Raw genomic sequence first — 20,148 nt, forward strand, 5'->3', positions numbered from 1 at the left:
ATTAATATATTGATTTACATGGAAATTAATGAAAATTTTCATCTGCTTATAATATGAAATTATTTTGTCTGAGTAAATTTTTTTCTATTGATTCAAAACTTCATTTGTTTCAAAAATTTGCAGACATTATATTTTAAACCTGTTAGTAGTAAAAAGGCATACGCTGAAAAAAGGTTTTATAAGATAAATTCTTAAATTTATTTCATTATAATATTTATCAAATATGAATATATATGTATTAGTGTGTATATATATATATGCATATATATATAATTCCTAAGTGCCATCTCTGCAGTTTCTGTATGCTCAGACTTTCATTTAATAGCTCATATTTATTTTGCTCATTTTCATACAATACAATTTATACTGTAAGGATATGTTCATTATTTTAGTTACCTGCAGCTTCTCTGTCTCTCACGGATGATAGCCTTTAAGCAGTGTTCTGACTATCAGGGAATTAATCATCTATCACAAAAAAAGGACAATTTATCATTGCAGTTCATATTTGTCTAAAGTTAAAAGTCCAGTTTTATTACAGATTTTTTTTTCAAAATCATGGATTGTTGTAGTTTATATAGATTTGTAAACTACAATGTGTTTTTTCATTTTTTTTCTTTTAAAGTTTAATCATAAATCTTAATGACTTTTACAGTGAAAAATGTAAAAAATAGGAAAGTTCAATATATACATCTGCTTTCTCTTTGCTGTATTTGGTTCACTGAAATGAAGCAAGCACACATAGTCTGTGATTTAGCAGATCTATAATGTAAAACAAAACCGAGTTTCTTCCTTTGTGTGTTTGCTGAATGTTTTATGTGAGCCCACTGAGGAGCTCCGAAGCCAACATTTATGTGCAGTGGTTCATGTGGAAACAAGGTTTCATTTCTCAGGCAGCAAGAGAATTGATTTTAGAAAATGTAAGTTTGAGATCATAGTGCCCTGGGTTACATACGTTCCTATGTATTCATTAATCTTGTTGGAGTTCAGGATCAGCAGTAATATAGAAGACTATTTCTTTAACTCATTTTTCTTAGTTTTTGAATCTTTCTTGATCTTAAAACTTAATTTTTCATTATTTGCAATTATACTTACATATTTTAAATAGGAGCTGAATGGAAGTCTGCTGCTGGTGATTCTGGGATTCTTTGATGTTGTTACCAGACCCTGAAGTTCTGATCAGCCTGCATCAGACTAGCTAATAAGTATGTGTTTCCAGCAGTGGCCAGAAGAATAGGTTGATGCTTTCATACAATTAATGAAACTGCAAAAAAAAAAACACAACAGGGAAAAAAAATCTTTTATTTCTTTATGACTATCCATCTATATATAAATGGAAAAAAGATCATATATGAAAGAACATTATGCCCTACTGTATGACTCCTAGTTTGATTTTAATCTTTGCATTTTTTGATTAGAAGTCTGTCAAATGTCCTCACTGTCAGAGGTATATCTAGTAAAACATGTAATATAGACTAACGTGATATATCAAGATAGAAAATACTTTTAAGGACAAGAACCTTATGTTCCTTGAGAGCAAAAACCTTATTAATTAAATACTTCCGCGCAGGTTTGGGTGATTTTGTGTTTTGGTAGAATTTTTTGTTTTGTTTTGTTTTGTTTTGTTTGGGATGTGATTTTTTTGATCACTTAAACTCAGTTTGATATATATTAATAAATGATCCTTAGTATAGTTTTGGTCTGTGTCAACTTTCAGTTTTCTAAACTATTCCTTCATGCAGGGCAGGATTTTCCGTGCCACAGCATCATTCTTCAGCTAACAGTTTGGATGTTCCCATAATATTTGGAAGGATCACAGTGTTCAGAGTATACCACAGGTCATTCCAATTCAGCTGGCCTCAGCTCTAGAGGACAGTCCCTGACAAGTTTAATTTAAGATCAGCTCAAGGTCTTATATATATTAAAGGAGTCTGCTGAAAAAAAGTAATCTCAGTCTGTTAGGTCTGAGTAGCTTGTTTACAGTTTTTCAGACCACTCACTGCAGATCACACATACCACACTGATATTGTGTGGTATATATCTGGAGTGCCTTCCAGGAATACTGGCAGAGGGATAAGACAGCTAAAGAAAAAGTGAAAATAATAAAAAAAGCTAAAATAGCTGGATTTACCTGGAATATGGTTGCCTTTGTTAGCTATTGCATAATGAAGAGACAGAAGTCTGGTCGCAAGTGTTATCAGATTATGGTAGACCACAAATATATGAAAGTTCTAGATATGATGGCAGCTAACAAAAGAGATCTCTCATGTGTTTCTCTTCTCCTGTCCCTGGATCCTAAAACGTATTTCTATTGCCTTTCTTTTCCCTAATGGTGCCCGTGATATGGTGACTGTCCTGAAGCATGCCCACAGAACAGAATGCTAGCATAGTCAATGCTTCCAGCAAAGGAATCCAGGTTTTACTAGGCTCTGTGCTGAGCTCATGAGCAAAAATCTTCTACTGGCAATTGATGCCTCCATGTATGCAAACCTTTTGTTCTTTAAATGTGAACTTAAACTGCTCAGTGCTGCTGGATTACCACAGCACAAGCTGCCAAAGCTTAGCCTAAGAAGCTGAGAAGCTTAGTCTGGCGTGAGTATTCCTGCTTTTGAGACAGTTCCAGACATAGGGAGAATAAGATACTGCTCTCTTCAAACCTGCAAACTGAAACTCTTTGTTCTTGAGACATTTCCCTCCCCACCACTTTTTTTTTTTTTTTTTTTTTTTTTGTATGTATGTGTTTGCAGAGCCCAGGGCTTGATTGTGTTTAATGTAATTGAAAGGTTATATCTCAATGGGATATAAGGAGATTTTTGTTTTGTTTAGGGCAGTTTGTTTATTTGATTTTTGTTTTGCTTTTCAACATACAATAGGATATGAATTGTATGGTCTTGATAGTATCAGGTCTTGTGCAAGGCTCGTCACGTGTAATAGCTCCGAAAGTTCAAGCTCAAGACCTATAGGAAGTAATCCTTAGAATAAAATGTTCTTAACTATATCTATTTTTTTCTTAGAACCTTTGTGTGTGTGTGTTGCCTGTGTGTAACAGGTTGTTATTATTATTGTTGTTATTATTATTGCAGTTAATTTGCATGTATGCAGCATGATTACTGGGGTCTACAATCTGCAAGCAAACCTAGGAATTAATTTATTTAATAGTACAAATACTATACTCTATATCCTCCTATTGACTGTAAAAAGAACTGAGGAAAACTAAGGCCTTATACGTGAAATGAGATTTTGGAAGTAATTCTTGTCATCTCTCACTCTATTTATTCTATAAGTTTATTGTATGAAAAGATTTCTGCTGTCAGAAATTTAGTTAATTTATCTGGATTTCAAAATATAATGACAACCTCACAGTTGAATCACTGGTGAAGTAATCATTATTGCATTGTTTATATACACAGATGCATACTAGTATCTAGTATCTACTAGTATCTAGTAGATCTTTACCAAGTAATCTTTCTAGACAGGGAAACTCATAGCTCGCTAATTTTTATAGACAATAGGAAGAAAATGTCTGCAGATGTGTTCCATATTAGTAACATATTCCTTGTTGCTGAAAAATTTTGTTTATACACCAGTTAAACACCTATGTATATCTTACAGGTGCCTGTGACAAAGTTCAAACTCCTATGGTGAATTAAGATACTGAATGACAGTCCTTTCATAAGCAGAAAATAGCAGTTTAATGTCTTACTCTAAAGAACTAATATTTCTAAGCAAGAAGAAACAACAACAGCAACAACATATGGTCTAGATATTTCACTTATAGGGCAGAGACTTTTTTTTTTGGACAAAGAAATGGAAAGGTACCACCATATATCATGGTATGTTTTGGTTAATGATACTTCTCCAATTTTTAGGGAGACATTTGCAATAAGGTTTCCACTCGGGGGAATTTTAATTTGTTAATAGGATTTGCTTATCATTCTGCAATGTTGTAATTTTCTGCACCATTGAAAAAGTCTGGACTTTGGCAGTACACTCCAAAGAGCATGTGACCAGGCCGGTTTAGACAGCTTACATAAACAAGAAAATGCAGTAATATGAAGGTTTAAATATGAGGGTTTCTACTTTTTTTGTTTTGTTTTGTTTTTTAAAGAGTGAAGCTGTTGTTTTATTTATTAGAATTCTCATATTCCTATGATGGGTGCATATTGTTTTTTGTCAAACCATATATTTATATAGCTATAAAGTCATTTATGAAAGAAGTGTTCTCACACATAATACTTCCCTAATATAAAGTTCCATTAGAAAAGAAGATTTGAAATGATACATTTCCATAATTTATAAGTTATGTTTGGTAGTGAAAAGCTCAAAAGCTAGTATCATATCTGGCAATATAATAAAATATGAAATCATATTCCAAAGTGATAAATTTATGTTGAATCCTTTCCCAATTTTAATTTTAAATATTTTTATTTTGGAAAGACAATGTCATAGCAATGTAACCTAAAATTGATTAGAAGATCATTTACATTCTTCTGTTTGGAAAGCAAAGGATTAAATTAAGATCCTATTTTCAAGAGGTGAATTTTACCCACAGATATCAAAGCAAAAAAAAAAAAAAAAGTGATATGAGCAGAAAATCATCTGTTCTGATCAGATGACTCAGTTTGGAGCTGAAGATGATGAAAGACTGAGTTGTGCAGGATGGAATTTTCTTTTTTCAATAAAAAAAAAAAGTTCTTAGTTAAGTGATATGCAACAATTCTTGTATAGAAGGACGGCTAATATGAAAATGACTACCAAAATTTCAAATGATTAATCAGCACTGGCAAGTAGGCACATCTGAGGGTTATACATGCTTTGCTCGTTGGCTCATTTGTGGTTGGTTTTGCTTTGGACTGATAAGTAAAAATGAATAGTCTGACACTACATATTTCCTCCCAAATTAAATTGTACTTTCTATCTGTATGGGAACCTATTCATTTTGGGGGGTAAAAAGATATTTTTGTTGTTGTCGTCATTGTTTATTTGAGTACCTTCAGAATATACCTTGCTGATATCTTTTACTTTTTTTCCTCAGACTTTTTTGCTGATGCAAGGCTGTGAGAAATAACCACCAATTACTCTGTCAGGCAGTAATGAACTCCATGTAAAATAGAGAGTGCCTGCTGCCTCAGTTGTATCTGGTGGCCATGATTGCCACAAATAGTTAATAGAGAAAGAGGAGTTTGGTATCAATAAGTCTCTCAATAGAGAATATACTCTCTGACCTTCTTTTCCCTTCTAAAAACATCTTCACCTTTATGAAAAGTGTGGGAGATTATACCATAAGGCGTTCCTAAGGCATGTAGGCTTAGGCAGTTTATCTTTTAAGGCGTTGGTCAAAATCAAAACCTTAACATTTACTTCAGAAAACAGCTGGAGGCTAAAGCATATTCTGCAACAGAGAAAATATTTTTAAAATTCATTCTTCATTGGCTGTTCTTCATGGAAATCATAACAGCTGCTTGCTGTATCCAGGAGTTGACAATAATAGAAATGGTGATAATCAAAATTGTACCCAAAAGGATGTTAAAGACTTTAAAGCATTTCCAGGCACTGGATTACCTGATACCCAAACATACTTGATTACAATATTCAGCAAGAACAGATGGAATGAATTTATTTAAATATAAACAGTGTCTCAACAAGTTAAGGGAAGGTGCTCCATTTAGAGTAAATAGCAAGAAATTACTGCTGTTAGGGAATGATTCCTAAGAGTCCTAAAGAAGTAACTAAAACACGGCAGAAAAATACTTCTCTGAAACCTGCGTCCCTTCATGGACTATAAAAGGAAATTTCAGATGATAAGATCAGATATAGGTGACTGACCGGCTGTTGTCTACAGCTTGGCAAGATTAACAGTGAGCAATATGAAAAAGAGGCAAATATAAATATAGCAGATATAGCAAATATAAAGTTTCTTCGTAAGTTTTTTTTTTTTTTTTTTAATTCCCTTGAACACTTTCTTCTTGCAGTGAAAACCAAACTGTATGCAATTAATCTGCTGTCCAAATTCTAAATCATTATTATCTAGGTACCATTTACTGTCTTTGTTTTGAAAATGGAGACCTAATAGAAAACTTGTGTTACTACAACCCCACTTTGCAGTCAGCCTATGGAAAGAATAATGTTCAAAAACTCTTTGAAACTGCAACTTAAATGATCAAGTTAACATCAAATGGAAAAGTTAAAAGATAAATACCTGGATACCTGTCTAAAAGGAATTAACTGGAATTAACTTTTTTTTTTTTTTATCCTTCAACACTTCCCATGATTTAAGACTTGCACCATCACTCACCAGTATCTTAAGGATATTGAAGGGCCTGGGTATGAGTAGGTGAATATGCAGAGTAATCATCTAACAAAAGAGCAAAAGATTTTACTGAACATTTGTGGTAGAAGAGTATGACCATGTGTTTTTGCTTACATACATGCATTAATATGCATTACTTGTTTATGCATAAGCAAGTGATCAGGACCTACCAAGCAATTCACCATACTCATATTCCTATCTATGGGTCAGTGGTTGTAGGAGGCTGTGTGTCCCATGGATCACGCACTGATCATATTGATTTGGGTGAAGATATTCAGAGATGTAGTGATTCCCCGAACAGCATGAAACCGGTTGTAAAATGTGGCATAAAGAAAAGAATAAAGAATATAACTAAAAATAAGGTAAAATAAAAAGTGGGTCCCTTTAACTTGGATGGAGAATTAACAAAAGAATAAAGAGATCAGAGAACATTTATATACTATTTGTGCTTCAAGTCTTGTAATAAGGTAATAAAATTTATGTGTTCACTATAAGGATGCATCCTAAAGATAGGCATTTAATTTCTGCATAATCAATGCACATAAAATGTCACAAATAGGACCATACTTTAGAAGAACAACTATAATCCATTAAAGTTGTTTTGGTTGTTTTTTTAATCATTTATTTTCATCCTGGTTAATGTAACACAAAATGAAATGTTAAGCTTTTGCTAATTTGTTTTGCTTAGGCTAGAGTGCTTTCACAAGTTCTTTATTGTATAAAAAATTTGAGGGGGAAGTGATTTGAGGAAGCAGTAGCTAAGTATTAATATCCCTTTAGATAGTCTCTTAAACATTTTTGATTAGTTGCTTAGATCTTCTAATTTTCAATATGCAACTGCCTAAAGAGTTCGCATATATGTTGAGCATTTTAGCTTTTTTTTTTTTTTTTTTTTTTTTTTTTTTCTGACTCTGACCATGCTAAAACACTTTATATCCTAGAAGCTTAGGCTTAGGGATGAATATCAATAGCAGCTTTGTATAAAAGTCGATGAAGTACTTGTGGCCAAACTTGTGAGGATGTCTTAATGTTTAAAAATGAAGATAAATAAGACTCGAAAATCATTTAAGTGTATTAGGTACTTACTTGCTATTGAAGTTAATACTTTATAAAACAAGGGTCCTGGAGAGCCCTATCTTACTTGTTATGATGTTTATGGGAGGAAAAAAAAATAAAACAGTACCTTAAATAAAAGAAGAAAAGTAATAAAATTCTCTTTAGCTCTGGCTGAATATAATTTTCTGGGTCTCGTCTTACATATATTAAGCAATAAGTTTATTGCCTATGAATTCAGTCAAAAATAAATCAAGGAACAATGTATTCATATCCCCATCTATCCCCCAGACCATTATATGCTTCATAGTTACATAGTTTAATCTGAAAGGTAGGTTATTTTTGAAACAATTCTGTAACTATCAAAAAACCTCCTACAGAGTGGTCATGTTGGTTATATAAAGAAGTACATAATTTATAAAAAGAGATAATAATCATCATTGTTTTACAGTAATTTTAATAAATACAGTAACTTAATAATACCCAAACTTTTCCTAACAGAAAGCTAAAAAGAAATATCTCCAATTTTAAAATAAATAGATTGAAGTAGCTTCAACCATTGCCTTTTGATTCTTCTCTTAAGGGTACATTTAGTCATAAAAAGCTGAGCTGCGGCACTATTAGCTTTCTTCATAAAGGGCAAGGATTCCTTCAAACCTTCTCTCCCTCTCAGAAGCTTGTTTTCTTGGCCAGACATAGGCCAGAGGCTTTTTTGACCTCTTTATTGATAGGTAAATACTGTATGAGAAAAGGATATTTGAAACACTGGTTTTCTAATTTTGTTTCCATCAGCAAATTTCTCAGTCAATCTACTTTTCACACCTCTTCTGCACATTTTTTTTCCTTCCTTTTGGTACTATAAGTTTTAACCTGAAAAGAGCTATCTTTCGATAGCTTTCAGACAGCACAGTGGATCTATATTCCATTTAATGAGTAATATGCTGGGCCAGTGGTTACCTGCAATCTTTCAGCAGATCCAACAGTGTCATTGTAAAATATAGGATTCAGCCAACACTCAACTGCTGACAGCGCATTCTGTCTGTATTACATAAATGTGTGGTGGACAGAAATGATAAGCAAACATCAAAATGACATAGAGGGAAACCAGTGTGACATTAATAGATGCATAAATATATGCAGAGAATAAGCACTGCTGTGTCTTGGTCTGATCCTCTAACCTTTACAAAATATGTCGTCTGCAAAAAGTAATCTGTGCAAAACACTCTTCACAGTAATTCCTTCATTAAAATACTACAGACACTGGCATATACAGACACTTGCATAAGAATTCTGGTTTAATATCATAGGAAGGTTCAGTGCTAGTTATTTTGTGATGAAGCCACCTAGTCAAGGAATACAAATAATGTTGTACTCCTTCACAGTTTACAAAGTATTGAAGTGTGAGATATATAGAACACTAATCCTCAATCCTTAATTTGAAATATAAATAATGCATAATTAATATATAAATAATAATAAGTACACATATTTATAAAAAATTATACATATACAGAAACAATATTAATGACTTTGTATAAATCTTTGCCTGTACTGAATGCATTAAACATATGTATGTGATGATAGGATATTTAAACATAACGGTTATAAGCAATGACTTTGAAAAATTATTCTATTTCATTATGAATTTTGATAATTTACTTCATATTGGATTTAAGAGTAGGCCTTTTCTCTTTTTTTTTTTTTTTCCATGGAAGAAACAGATTCTCAGTATCATAGGTTGTGATACTCTCCTTGAGATTATGAAACATTCAAGTTCTAAAGTCTTTTTCTGCCTAAAAAATGAAAAAAATCATTTCTGTATTTTTGATGGGTATAATGTCAGCAAATGTTGTAACTTCAGAGAATTGGCATTTTGTTAAGAAAATTTTGTGAACAGCTTGGGAAAGCTGCCAAATACTTCCTTAATGCCTCCTGTGAGATATCCTTTGCCCTAGAATGATCCTCCAACAAATATGAACTTAATTTAAAGTCATATCTGTAAGATTCTCTCTTTTATTTTGTAGGAAAAAGCCATTTGTGTTTGGAATTATAGTTCAAAAAGTTTAGTTTTATGTTCTTAATCTAACGTTCGCTTCCTATTTCATATTTTTTTCATACAGTTGTCAAGTTAGTGGGTGCATTTTAACTAAATCTGCTAAAGTTTAATTTCCAAGTTTCCACGACTAAAACTGCAAGATAAACTAATAAGAGAGAAAGAGAAAAGGTCAGATATTGCTTTTGGTGTTATGGTTATTGTATTTGGATTTTGGTATTGCAAAGGAAAGGAACTTTTCAATATTATTCTGTTGTAAAGTAGAGGTTCTAGAACTGCCTGATACCATGTGAAGGAACTATAGGTAGATTTCTCTTTCTATGACAGCAAACACAAAATTATTAAGGGGAAAAGCGTGAGTTTATCTAGCCATTGAACTACATAACTTTGAGCAGAAAGACCAATGTGCATTTAATCTTCTTATATTTTAAAATATTTTTTCCAAGCACAGCAAAATAAAACTGACGTATTGCTTTCTTAGAATTTATATTATACTTGTACTTTTTCATTTATTATTCCTTTTCTTGTCATTCCTGCTATCCTTGAACCTCTAATTTATAATCTCTTTTAAGTTATTCATGTAAGAGATCATGAAAAGTAATGATGAAAAAATGAATTATTTGAGGGAGGGGGAATGACAAGGAATGACACTTCTCAGTAAAAGGTGGGATTATTTTATTTTATTTTATTTTATTTTATTTTATTTTATTTTATTTTATTTTATTTTATTTTATTAAAAAAGTATATCAGTCTCCAAGGTAAGGATAATGACCTGTAAAACTGAAAAATGAAGTATAATGTAAATACTAATGGATCGAAGGTAAATGTCATAGTTCCATGTCTGTTCTTTGAGCTATTGTTAAATCTATTGGAAAAATAACATAGTATGATAGATTTGTCATATATTTAAGTAAATTTTAGCTCAAAGTCACATCATGGACAAACTTAATGGAGTTTGATGGTTTAAAGATAGACAGGCAGATAGTTAATGATACTGTGGTAGCCAGTATTTTGGGTCTTTGCAGTAAGTAAATATATGTGTGTTTTGCTCTGTACCTCTGAAGGTAATGGTTCTCCTTACACAATTTCAAAACCTAGTTGATATCCCTATACTTATACATATTTTAGTCTCATTGTAAAAACAAAACTGATGATTCCAAGTTTCCTGTTTCTTTTGATATATTTCCATCTCTCATATCCCTCATATATCTGAATTCTGAATAGAGCTTTCAAAAGAAGCGTTACTAATATTTTGATATTCATGCCATTGAGGTGTCTGCTCAGAGAGACTAATTATCCTTCTTCATTTTTCATAGAATTATTTATATAGAACTGTCACTGTTTGTAACAGTTCTTTTGTTCCAACATGCTTTGTAGACACAGACTAAACACCTTTGCCTATGTATCAATATATTTTAGGCTGTTTGGAATTGAAAGAAGACACCATTGAAAATCTTCTGGCAGCTGCCTGCCTCCTCCAGCTCCCACAAGTAGTAGAAGTTTGCTGCCATTTCCTAATGAAGCTTTTGCACCCATCCAACTGTCTGGGAATACGAGCATTTGCTGATGCACAAGGATGCACAGAGCTTATGAAGGTGGCTCACAACTACACCATGGTATGGAAGAATATTGTATAACATTGAAATTATGATGTGTGGATGTTCTGTTTCTTCTCTAAGTTACAGATATCTTGCTGGAGATTATGAGCTGGAAATTCTTCTGCTATTGCTTTTGTACTTCACCTTACAAATTGTCCCTTTGAAGCCATTGGATTTATAATGCCTCTGAACTTCAGTGAAGTTGTGAGATTTCACTTATTATGATGAGGGCACTTGCTGCTGAGTTTTAGAACAGTGTATAATTAGATTCACATCACAAATAGATGATAATAGTAAAATTTTTGTAAGACATTAGTATATTCCCATTTTAATTACTGCTTCTTTTTATTTGATGTTAGAGTAGCTTTCTAATTGTCATTGTTCTGCAATATGACATCAAAGAATATATTTTTCTTCTAAACCATTATCTGTCCTTCAATTCATCTGTTCAGTAGTCTAAGAAAGCAAGTTGAAGATGTGAGGATTTTATCTGACAATGTTTTAAATTTCTCTAATTATACCTGACCAAGCTGGTGTGACATTAAAATTAAAAATTAAGCAGAATGAATGAAGTGAAAATATGTTACTTATTCAGAAACTAAATCATATCAGTAGCAATTTAATTCTGCATAGTTTGACAAAGTTGAAAACATCTGAGTCATTAAATTAAGCTTACATAAAAAATATATCATTTTAGAGAAATAATGGCCCCTTACTGTCCAAACTGAAATAATTAGTGAAGTAACACGGTATGTTTCAATGAATCTGCTTGATCGTCTAGAAGTTAAAGCTTTATTTTATTTTTAAAGTACACACTTATTCTTTTGCATAACTAATATCATATTGTAATTCATAGATTTACCATTGCAGTTTAAGTATTTGCATCCATTTTACATCCATGGACCTAGTTCTCTGTCTGCTTTTAATTTTCCCTCATTTTAGGCAAGTAAATTCTAGTCTTCTGAAACCAGAATAGTCAGTTTAACATTTTTCTACTATCAATGGAGAGAAATAGACTGTCAGAGCAGGATTCATGTGATATATTTTAGAATAAGATTAATTGCTATTTTTTTCTCTACTAATAATACAAGAGTGCTTGGAATTGTTAACTCAAGCTCAGACGAGTAACTTAAGTGGATTTTTTTTTCAAATCTATCTAATGTAAATACTGGTTTAAAAGCTTCTGATATAAAGGAAGGATAGTGGATTAATGAATACAACTTTACATTGTAGCTGTATCTCTTTGCAAGAAAAGAAATTTATTTCTACATGTGTTTCAATCTCTAGAAAAAAAGTCTTTTTCTGGATTTTTGACTAAAATCTGTAGGTCTATTTTAACAATTCCTTAACATGTGCTGTTTAACATAGTTTATAGGCAGGGTTATTATTAGCGTTTCTATTGTGTAAAATAGCTCACCAATTAAACCCTGGCTAGAAAACAACTTTATCAGCTTCATATCATACTTTTAATATGATTGCAGTACATTATAATATACACATTTGACCACATCTGTCTGATTGTCTAGGCTATTTGGGTTCCAAACAGCCTCTTGTCCTCAAATTGAGGGCTGGTCTTCTATTTAAAGGGACCTGGACAGGCTGGAGAAACAGGCTGACAAGAAATTCATGCAGCTCAGCAAATGGAAATTCAAAGAAAAGCAGGCTAGGAACAAATAATTCCATACCCCAGTTCAGGATGAGCACTGTCTGTCTAGGAAGTACTTCTGCAGAAAATAGACATGGGGTTCTGGCGGACAGCAAGTTAGAAACGAGCCAAGGAGATGGCTCTTCTCCTCCACGTGGCACTTGTGAGACCACATCTGGGGGATTCTGTCCAATTTGGACTCACCAATACGCAGAAGACGATGTTCTGGAGCAAGCTCAATGGAAGACATCAGGCTGTTCAGGGGGCTGGGGCAAGTGGAGGATATGAGGGCTGGACTTGTTCAGCCTGGAGAAGGGAGGACTAAAACAAACTTTATTGCTGACTACAACTACCTGATTTTTTATTTTTATTATTATTATTTTCACCATGAGGGTAATACAGTATTTGAACTAAAAGTCAGGCATTTTCTGGGATCTTCTTGACTGTAAATGTCACTGAGCCATATATGAGCTGTATCCATGAAGAAAATGCAGAAATGGAGCAAAACTTCAGATTTTTTCTGTGCTTTTTAAAATTATTTTTAAGCAATTTACAGCAGATGAGATCACCAGAGCTAACATTTTGGTTACTTTTATTGGCAACAAGTTATTGGTATATTGGTACGTTAGCAACAAGTTAGTAATGACATATTGAAAGCTTAAAGCATTCTGTCAATTTGTGTTTCTTCTTATTCTTTTCAGGCATATATTTCCAAAATGTATTATTATATAAAATATCCTACTTAAACTGCAAAAAGAAAACATAATTTGACAAGAAGACCTATTGAGACTGTGTTAAAAATGTATGGCATGTTGCACTTAATAAATGAGCCATGAAAGTTTTTTTCTTAGGATAGGTGGCGTTCATACTTAACACAATATAGAGAAGGAAAAAAATTCTTTCACCTTTTTTTTTTTTACTTTATTTTTATTGTTGTTGTTCCCTTAATAGCAACATTCAAAAATTGTCCAAACAGCAAAGAGAATGTTTTGATAAGTTAAAGTACTCTAGAAACTGTGGAAAAGATTGTTTTAAATAGAAAAAGGTTACTCGTATTGCTGAATATTTTTTGTCTCAAAAGAAAATATACTATGTTATTAACACTTAGAGTGAAGAAAGAAATAGTTTTGAGGAAAATGTTTTAAGATATAACTTTTAAACATATAACATATAACTTTCCCATTGATCGTAGGATATTTATGGGTTTATTTTCTTAATTTGTTTTTGTTTATACTTATTAGGAACAATGTATTGCTTAGTTGCACAGAAAATATCACTGCCACTGCAATATACTAAGCATTATTTTTAGTGTACTTTGCACACACTTGAAAATTATAATTTTTAATACTCCTCTCCCAAGCTGAAAAAATATATTCTGCTTTAATGACATTGTTTCTTTTTCCTTTTTTTTTTTTAAACCAAACATGTCTTAAGATCATTTATTACAGATTTTTACTGACATTGAAGTAAAGTCAAAATCTCTAGTCTTAACCCTAAAAAGATGTTAAAACCATAATTCACTTTTAAGTGTGTGCAAAGTACACTAAGACTTCTGAAGGAATGTCTTTCATTATTTTTATATATGTTCTTTGGTCAAGTTTAATCATATGGATTGTCAGATTTTCCTTAGTCATGAATTCTGTCTGCCTAAATTTAGTGTTTTTAAACAACTAGGCTTAGGTAAACAGTATCTCAGTATATCAGTATCTCAGTATCTCTCTTTGAGACCTGGAAAGGCTCCTCCCTCTAGCACTTTTTTTCTGGAGTTCTGCCAGTTTCTGATAGGCATCTAAAACAGTAACTTTCTTGGACAGATCCTAATTGCATTCTTGGAACTTACACTGTTCAGAAAGCAGTAACATTAGGCAGAGATTCTTTTAAAATATCTTTAATCTGTATCTGCAACCAAGCTCTGGAAGACTCTGCTTTGTGGTATGTTTTGTATCTTCTGGATTCTAATCATTGTACTTGGAATAACCAGCATGGAGAAAATCATGGACTGCGAAAGGTTATACATATTATGTGCAACTTCCATAGTTGTACAAATTACACATACAATTTAGAAAACTATTCCTGCATCATTGCGAGAATAAGTGAGAAAATGTTGTCAAAACCTTGCTGATCACTGGATCTCTGGGACTCTTTCTAAATTTGTAATTCTTATTCTTCTCTTATGCCTGTTAGAGCATGCCTAGAAAAAAAACCCATCTTGTATATTTTGACATATGAAACATGGTGAAGTACAGATTCCTATCCCCTAATTTTTATTTATTATTTGTATTTTTTTTTCAAGGGAATTAAATTTTAGTTCACTAGCTTGGAGTAGAAAGTTTAATTATGCTTCTGCTTTGAATACTTCCTCTGCCTGTATTGAATGCTAATTACAGAAATCAGTCTATCCTAGATAGTCTATCCTATCCTATCCTATCCTATCCTATCCTATCCTATCCTATCCTATCCTATCCTATCCTATCCTGAATTCTGATTGTTAAAGTTGCTCTTTTAGCACTCTAACTGTTCTAAGCCAATTTCTTTTATACCTAACATTCTCTGGACAAACAAAATTAATTTAAAATTTCTCCAAAGAAACCAGAGTAATTGAAATTAAATAACCCTATAGACAGTTATAGCTATGCAAAGATGAAAAAAATGGAGAATGGAGGGAGAAGAACCTACTATATACCTCATACAAGTTTTCAAGTGTATTTTTGAGACTTAGAATTTTCTCCATCTCACCAATTTAAAAGAATATTTTAAAAGACTGAAACTGTGAAAATAATAAGTAGATTCCCAAAACAATATTCACAGTCTTATTTGCAATCACAAAATTTGATATTTATATACAAAACTGAGTTCAGACTACTCAGTTTTCTTGCTATCATTACTTTTTTAACATGTTACAGTGATACTACTTTCCTTTAATTCATTACATTAGAATATGATCTTGACTCTCTTTTTCTTCCAATTCCCTTTTTACTCCTCTTTCCTTTTACTATTTTACTTCTTCCAACTCCCTACTTTACTCTCTTATGAGAACTTGTACTTTATACATCACTTTTCATATTTCTGGTGTTTTTAAGATGCTTGTTCAGAAATAATTACTTGCACTCAGCACAGTGTGTTCCTTTTTCATAAGTTCTCAGTTTTTCTGAGTACAGCTTTGACAAGTATCCCTCATCAAGGCATAGTAGGAAAGGAGGAAAGTAAAAATGTAGCATATGGAAAACAAGATAGTTAATAAGAAATAAAGAATACGATGCTGATAGTAAAATGATGTGAAATCTCTTGGAAATCAGTTAAGCAAGTAGCCAAAATACTGCATTAATCATAACTTGATGACTTTCTTATCATTAGAAGTCTCCATCTTACATAAACTAACTAACTAAATAAATAAATAAAAAAGTTACTATAATAGAATACTAAATTATTCCTAGGAAGTAGATTAAAAATAGCACTCATATAAATGAGAGCTCTCTCATCTTTTTACACTATATGCTGGAACTCACAAGTTTCATTGTTTTGGGGTTTTTTTTTGTTGTTATGAGGAGCGGCTGAGGGAGCTGGGGAGCTGGGATCTGGAGAAGAGGAAATTCAGAAGGACCTTATAGCTCCCTACAACTATCTGAAAGGAGGTTGTAGTGAGATGGGGATCCATCTTCTCTCCAGAATAACTACAGAGGAGGAAATGGCCTCAAGTTATGCTAGGGGAGGTTCAGGTTAGATATTAAGTAAAATTGTTACATGGAAAGAATAGTCAAGTGTTGAAACAGGCTGCCCAGTGAAGTGGTGGAGTCACTGTCCCTGTCAGTGTTCAAGAAAAGTGCAGATGAAGCACTTAGGGTCTAGCAGGCATGGTGTTGAAGGTTTTGTGGTTGGGCTCAAGTATCATGAAGATCTTTTCCAACCATAATGATTTTATGATTCTAACATTTGTATATAGACATTTGTCAAGTTTGGAGGCTCTCCATATTAGAGGATCTCCATACTGTTCTCATAAAAGAATATTCAAGAGTGTATACATATAATAAACTAGAATATAAGTACTGTATGCTTATTAGCAAATTAGAAGTTGAGGGCTAGGTTCTTTGAAAATATTGTAAATATTGAAGAAGTTCCAGTTCAGTGGTACTGAGAAAGTAAGACATAACCTGCAATTGCATTTTCTGACTGGTGTTCCTGCTATTTTAGTATTGAGTATTTAGTGTCTTAACAAATATGGTCTCCTAGTGCTCTCAGTGGGCTTTTTGTATCATAGAACAGAGGAGCTAGTCTGGTTGCGGTGGGAGGGGACAAGGATAAAATCCTGAACAATGTGATTGAGCTAGATATCAAAGAAAAGATATCAAAGAATGATATTTCTTTTGATGCTTTCAGTGCCAGAAAAGAGAAAGAAATTGAGTGTAAAGGTTAGGTTTGCTCTTCCCTTAAGCAGTATTAGAAACTGAGGATTTAGAGCATTCTGTCAACAGTATCCGTCAATGCAATAGTGACAGATGTCAGAGAATTATAACACAGGGATATTAGAAGAAAACATCAGCAGGATGCATGCTTTCATGTCCTCAAGATAAATTAATAGTGTTTAGGATTAAAAGACAAGAGTTGGACCTCTTCTTTTCATTGGCATGTTACCCCAGCCCAAGATGGAGAATTGCTGTGAACATTGGCTCATTAAATACTTTATTTTATGCACATTTAGAAACTTTCTCATAAAAATGCAAAACTTTCAAAGAGTTTTAGCTGTTGAGATCCTCACAGCCTTGCCAGGCTGATCCTGATCAGCCTGACACAGATCAGGATCTGAGAAGCTGCATAAAATAAGCCATGGTTGATTGCACAGTGCAAACAAGAGCAGAGTGCGATGGGCTTTTGTACGGGCTATGGATCAGAGCAGCAAGAGAACAAAACTTGAAATTGCTAGAAAAGTAGTCCATGATATCATCAGGGACTGGTTTGACTGGTGGCCGTGCGACATTCCCTGGTACTAGAAATGGGGCTGATAGCTGGGAGGAGGTGAGGGTGGCATCTTGCTATGCTGGTGTCCATCTCAGAGCTGGAGCGAGTGTTACCTTTCCTCCAGGCTTGGCTGTGTCAGCTCACAGCTGGGGCCAGACTCAGTTAACTGCAGCCATATGTAGGCATGTATGTGTGGGAGTGTGAAGTTTTTCCTGATGCAGCTTATTACTTGTGTTGGTCTGCTTACTAAATTATGCTTAGCTGTATCATGCTGTATCATGCGTTATTTTTGCGTCTCTCCCCTCCCCACCAACAAATTTTTTTTTTGTCACTAAAACTATTAATTCTTTTAATGATATTTTAATTTGGCTAGTAATGCTCCTTGCCAGAAAACAAACAAACAACAACAACAACAAGAGCAACAAAAATTTTTGAATGAAAATACTTCATGTTTTAAAATTGTTGCATTTTTATAACTGATTTAGACCTAAAGGTTTTAAAGATTTAGTTATAGATTATGCCTTCTACATAGAGACATATAAAAATAATGCATTTTTATATACTCTAAATCATATACTTTTATTTAAAAATCAGAAAGGATCAATTACAACCTTATTTAACATCAATTGTAATGGATCAGTTTTCATCATGCAACCTTTTCTGAAACAAAAGCAACAAATGTGTAGAGAACTTATAAGATCAACAGGCAGTGTTTGTATGATTAACATGCAAAATATTTGAGAATGGTAAAAAAGGAATAGTAGCTGTTATCTAGTGAATTGATATTCTTCCAGCTAACATCTTTGCCAACATACGTATTTCCTCTGCAATCTCCTGGTATTGTTAAATAGATTCTAGTCATAGAATCATAGAATGCTTAAGGTTGGAAGGGACCTCTAGAGATCATCTAGTCCAAACCCCCTGCACACGCAGGGTCACCTAGAGCACGTGGCACAGGACTGCATCCAAGCGGGTTTTGAAGATCTCCAGAGAAGGAGACTCCACAAGCTCTCTGGGCAGCCTGTTCCAGTGCTCTGTCACCCTCACTCTTAAGAAATTTCTCCTTAAATTCCTGTGGTACTTTTGATGCTTCTGTTTCCAGCCGTTTCCTCTAGTTCTGTCAGTGGCCACCACTGAAAAGAGGCCAGCACCATCCTCCTCACTCCCTCCCTTGAGGTACTTAGAGACACTGATGAGATCCCTTCTCAGCCTTCTCTTCTCCAGGCTGAACAGGCCCAGCTCCCTCAGCCTCTCCTCATAGGGCAGATGTTCCAGGCTCCTGATGATCCTTGTAGCCCTGCGCTGGACTCTCTCTAGCAGCTCCACATCCGTCTTGTACTGTGGAGCCCAGAACTGGACACAACACTCCAGATGTGGCCTCACTAGGGCTGAGTAGAGGGACAGGATCATCTCCCTCAACGCTCTTCTTAATGCACCCCAGGATTCCATTGGCCTTCTTGGCCACAAGAGCACACTGCTGCCTCATGGTCAACTTGTCATCCGCCATGACACCCAGGGCTCTCTCTGCAGAGCTGCTCTCCAGAAGGTCGGTCCCCAGCCTGTACTGGTGTCTGGGGTTATTCCTCCCCAAGTGCAGAACCTTGCACTTGGCCTTGTTGAAGTGCAAGAGGTTTTTCACCACCCAGTTGTCCAGTCTGTCCAGGTCCCTCTGGATGGCAGCGCAGCCCTCTGTGGTTATCAGCTACTCCTCCCAGTTTGGTATCATCAGCAAACTTGCTGAGGGAGCACTCTATCCATTCTTCCTTCCCCTTCACTTGCCTCCTCTCTCCTCTCCTCCCCTCCCCTTCCTGCCCTTTCTCTAGGCCTCCCTCCTTCCCTCTTTCTTTCTTCTTCCTTCATTCCTTTCTTCCTTTTCTTAAACATTTTGATTTCCACTTACTTCCCATGCACCTTTATCCTTTTTACCTTTTTGGCACTTTGAGGTAATAATATGATTCAGTGTATCAGAGAGGATGTTTAACTGAAAACTGGAAAGTAAAGCTAAAAGGATAAAATAACAGATAAATCAATAAGGATTACAGGAAATGACAATGTATGCAAGCTTCACCGTTCATGTGCACTGTTTGCTCATTCCTTCCCCTCCTTTTCTTCTATCTATGGAGAGTTTTTGTTGCCTCCAGCAACTCCATGTGGTCTCCAAATGAAATCAGTGGGATTTTCAAAGACATCTCAATAGGGCTGATGTCATTTTTTTTTTTCTGGCCAATTATTTTTCTTCTTTCCCAGCATATGTGAGAAACTGTATAACCTCCTCACTTACAGTGGCCATAGCAATGTGTCTCAGATTTTCTGTAACCATGAACCATGATGAAACAGACTGGAAACAGTAATGATTACTGTTTGTAAGGCTTTGCAGCCTTATAACTGATACCAGTTAGAGGTTATTAGCAGTCACTTACCTAGCGACAACGGTTGTCAGCTATTAATTATATCTACTCCTCACTCCCCTGTGTGGAGATGCTTTGTCTTTCTTCATGGTCAAAATTCGTGTTATTTTTCGACACCCTTTTTCTGTCAG

At 34.1% G+C, this 20,148-nt stretch overlaps 1 protein-coding gene across 1 annotated transcript in view; it reads left to right on the top strand.

The window, feature by feature from the left end:
• KLHL1 (kelch like family member 1) overlaps nucleotides 1-20,148 on the top strand; it is a 212,004-nt gene that overhangs the window by 75,659 nt on the left and 116,197 nt on the right. The window contains exon 4 of the mRNA XM_088540305.1: nucleotides 10,833-11,029. Coding sequence (XP_088396431.1) covers nucleotides 10,833-11,029 — 197 coding nt within the window. The remainder of the gene's footprint in view (nucleotides 1-10,832; nucleotides 11,030-20,148) is intronic.

Source organism: Tinamus guttatus, unplaced genomic scaffold (assembly GCF_059628265.1).
Source record: "Tinamus guttatus ecotype Peru unplaced genomic scaffold, ASM5962826v1 Tinamus_guttatus_pri_ptg000058l, whole genome shotgun sequence".
Taxonomy (NCBI): domain Eukaryota; kingdom Metazoa; phylum Chordata; class Aves; order Tinamiformes; family Tinamidae; genus Tinamus; species Tinamus guttatus.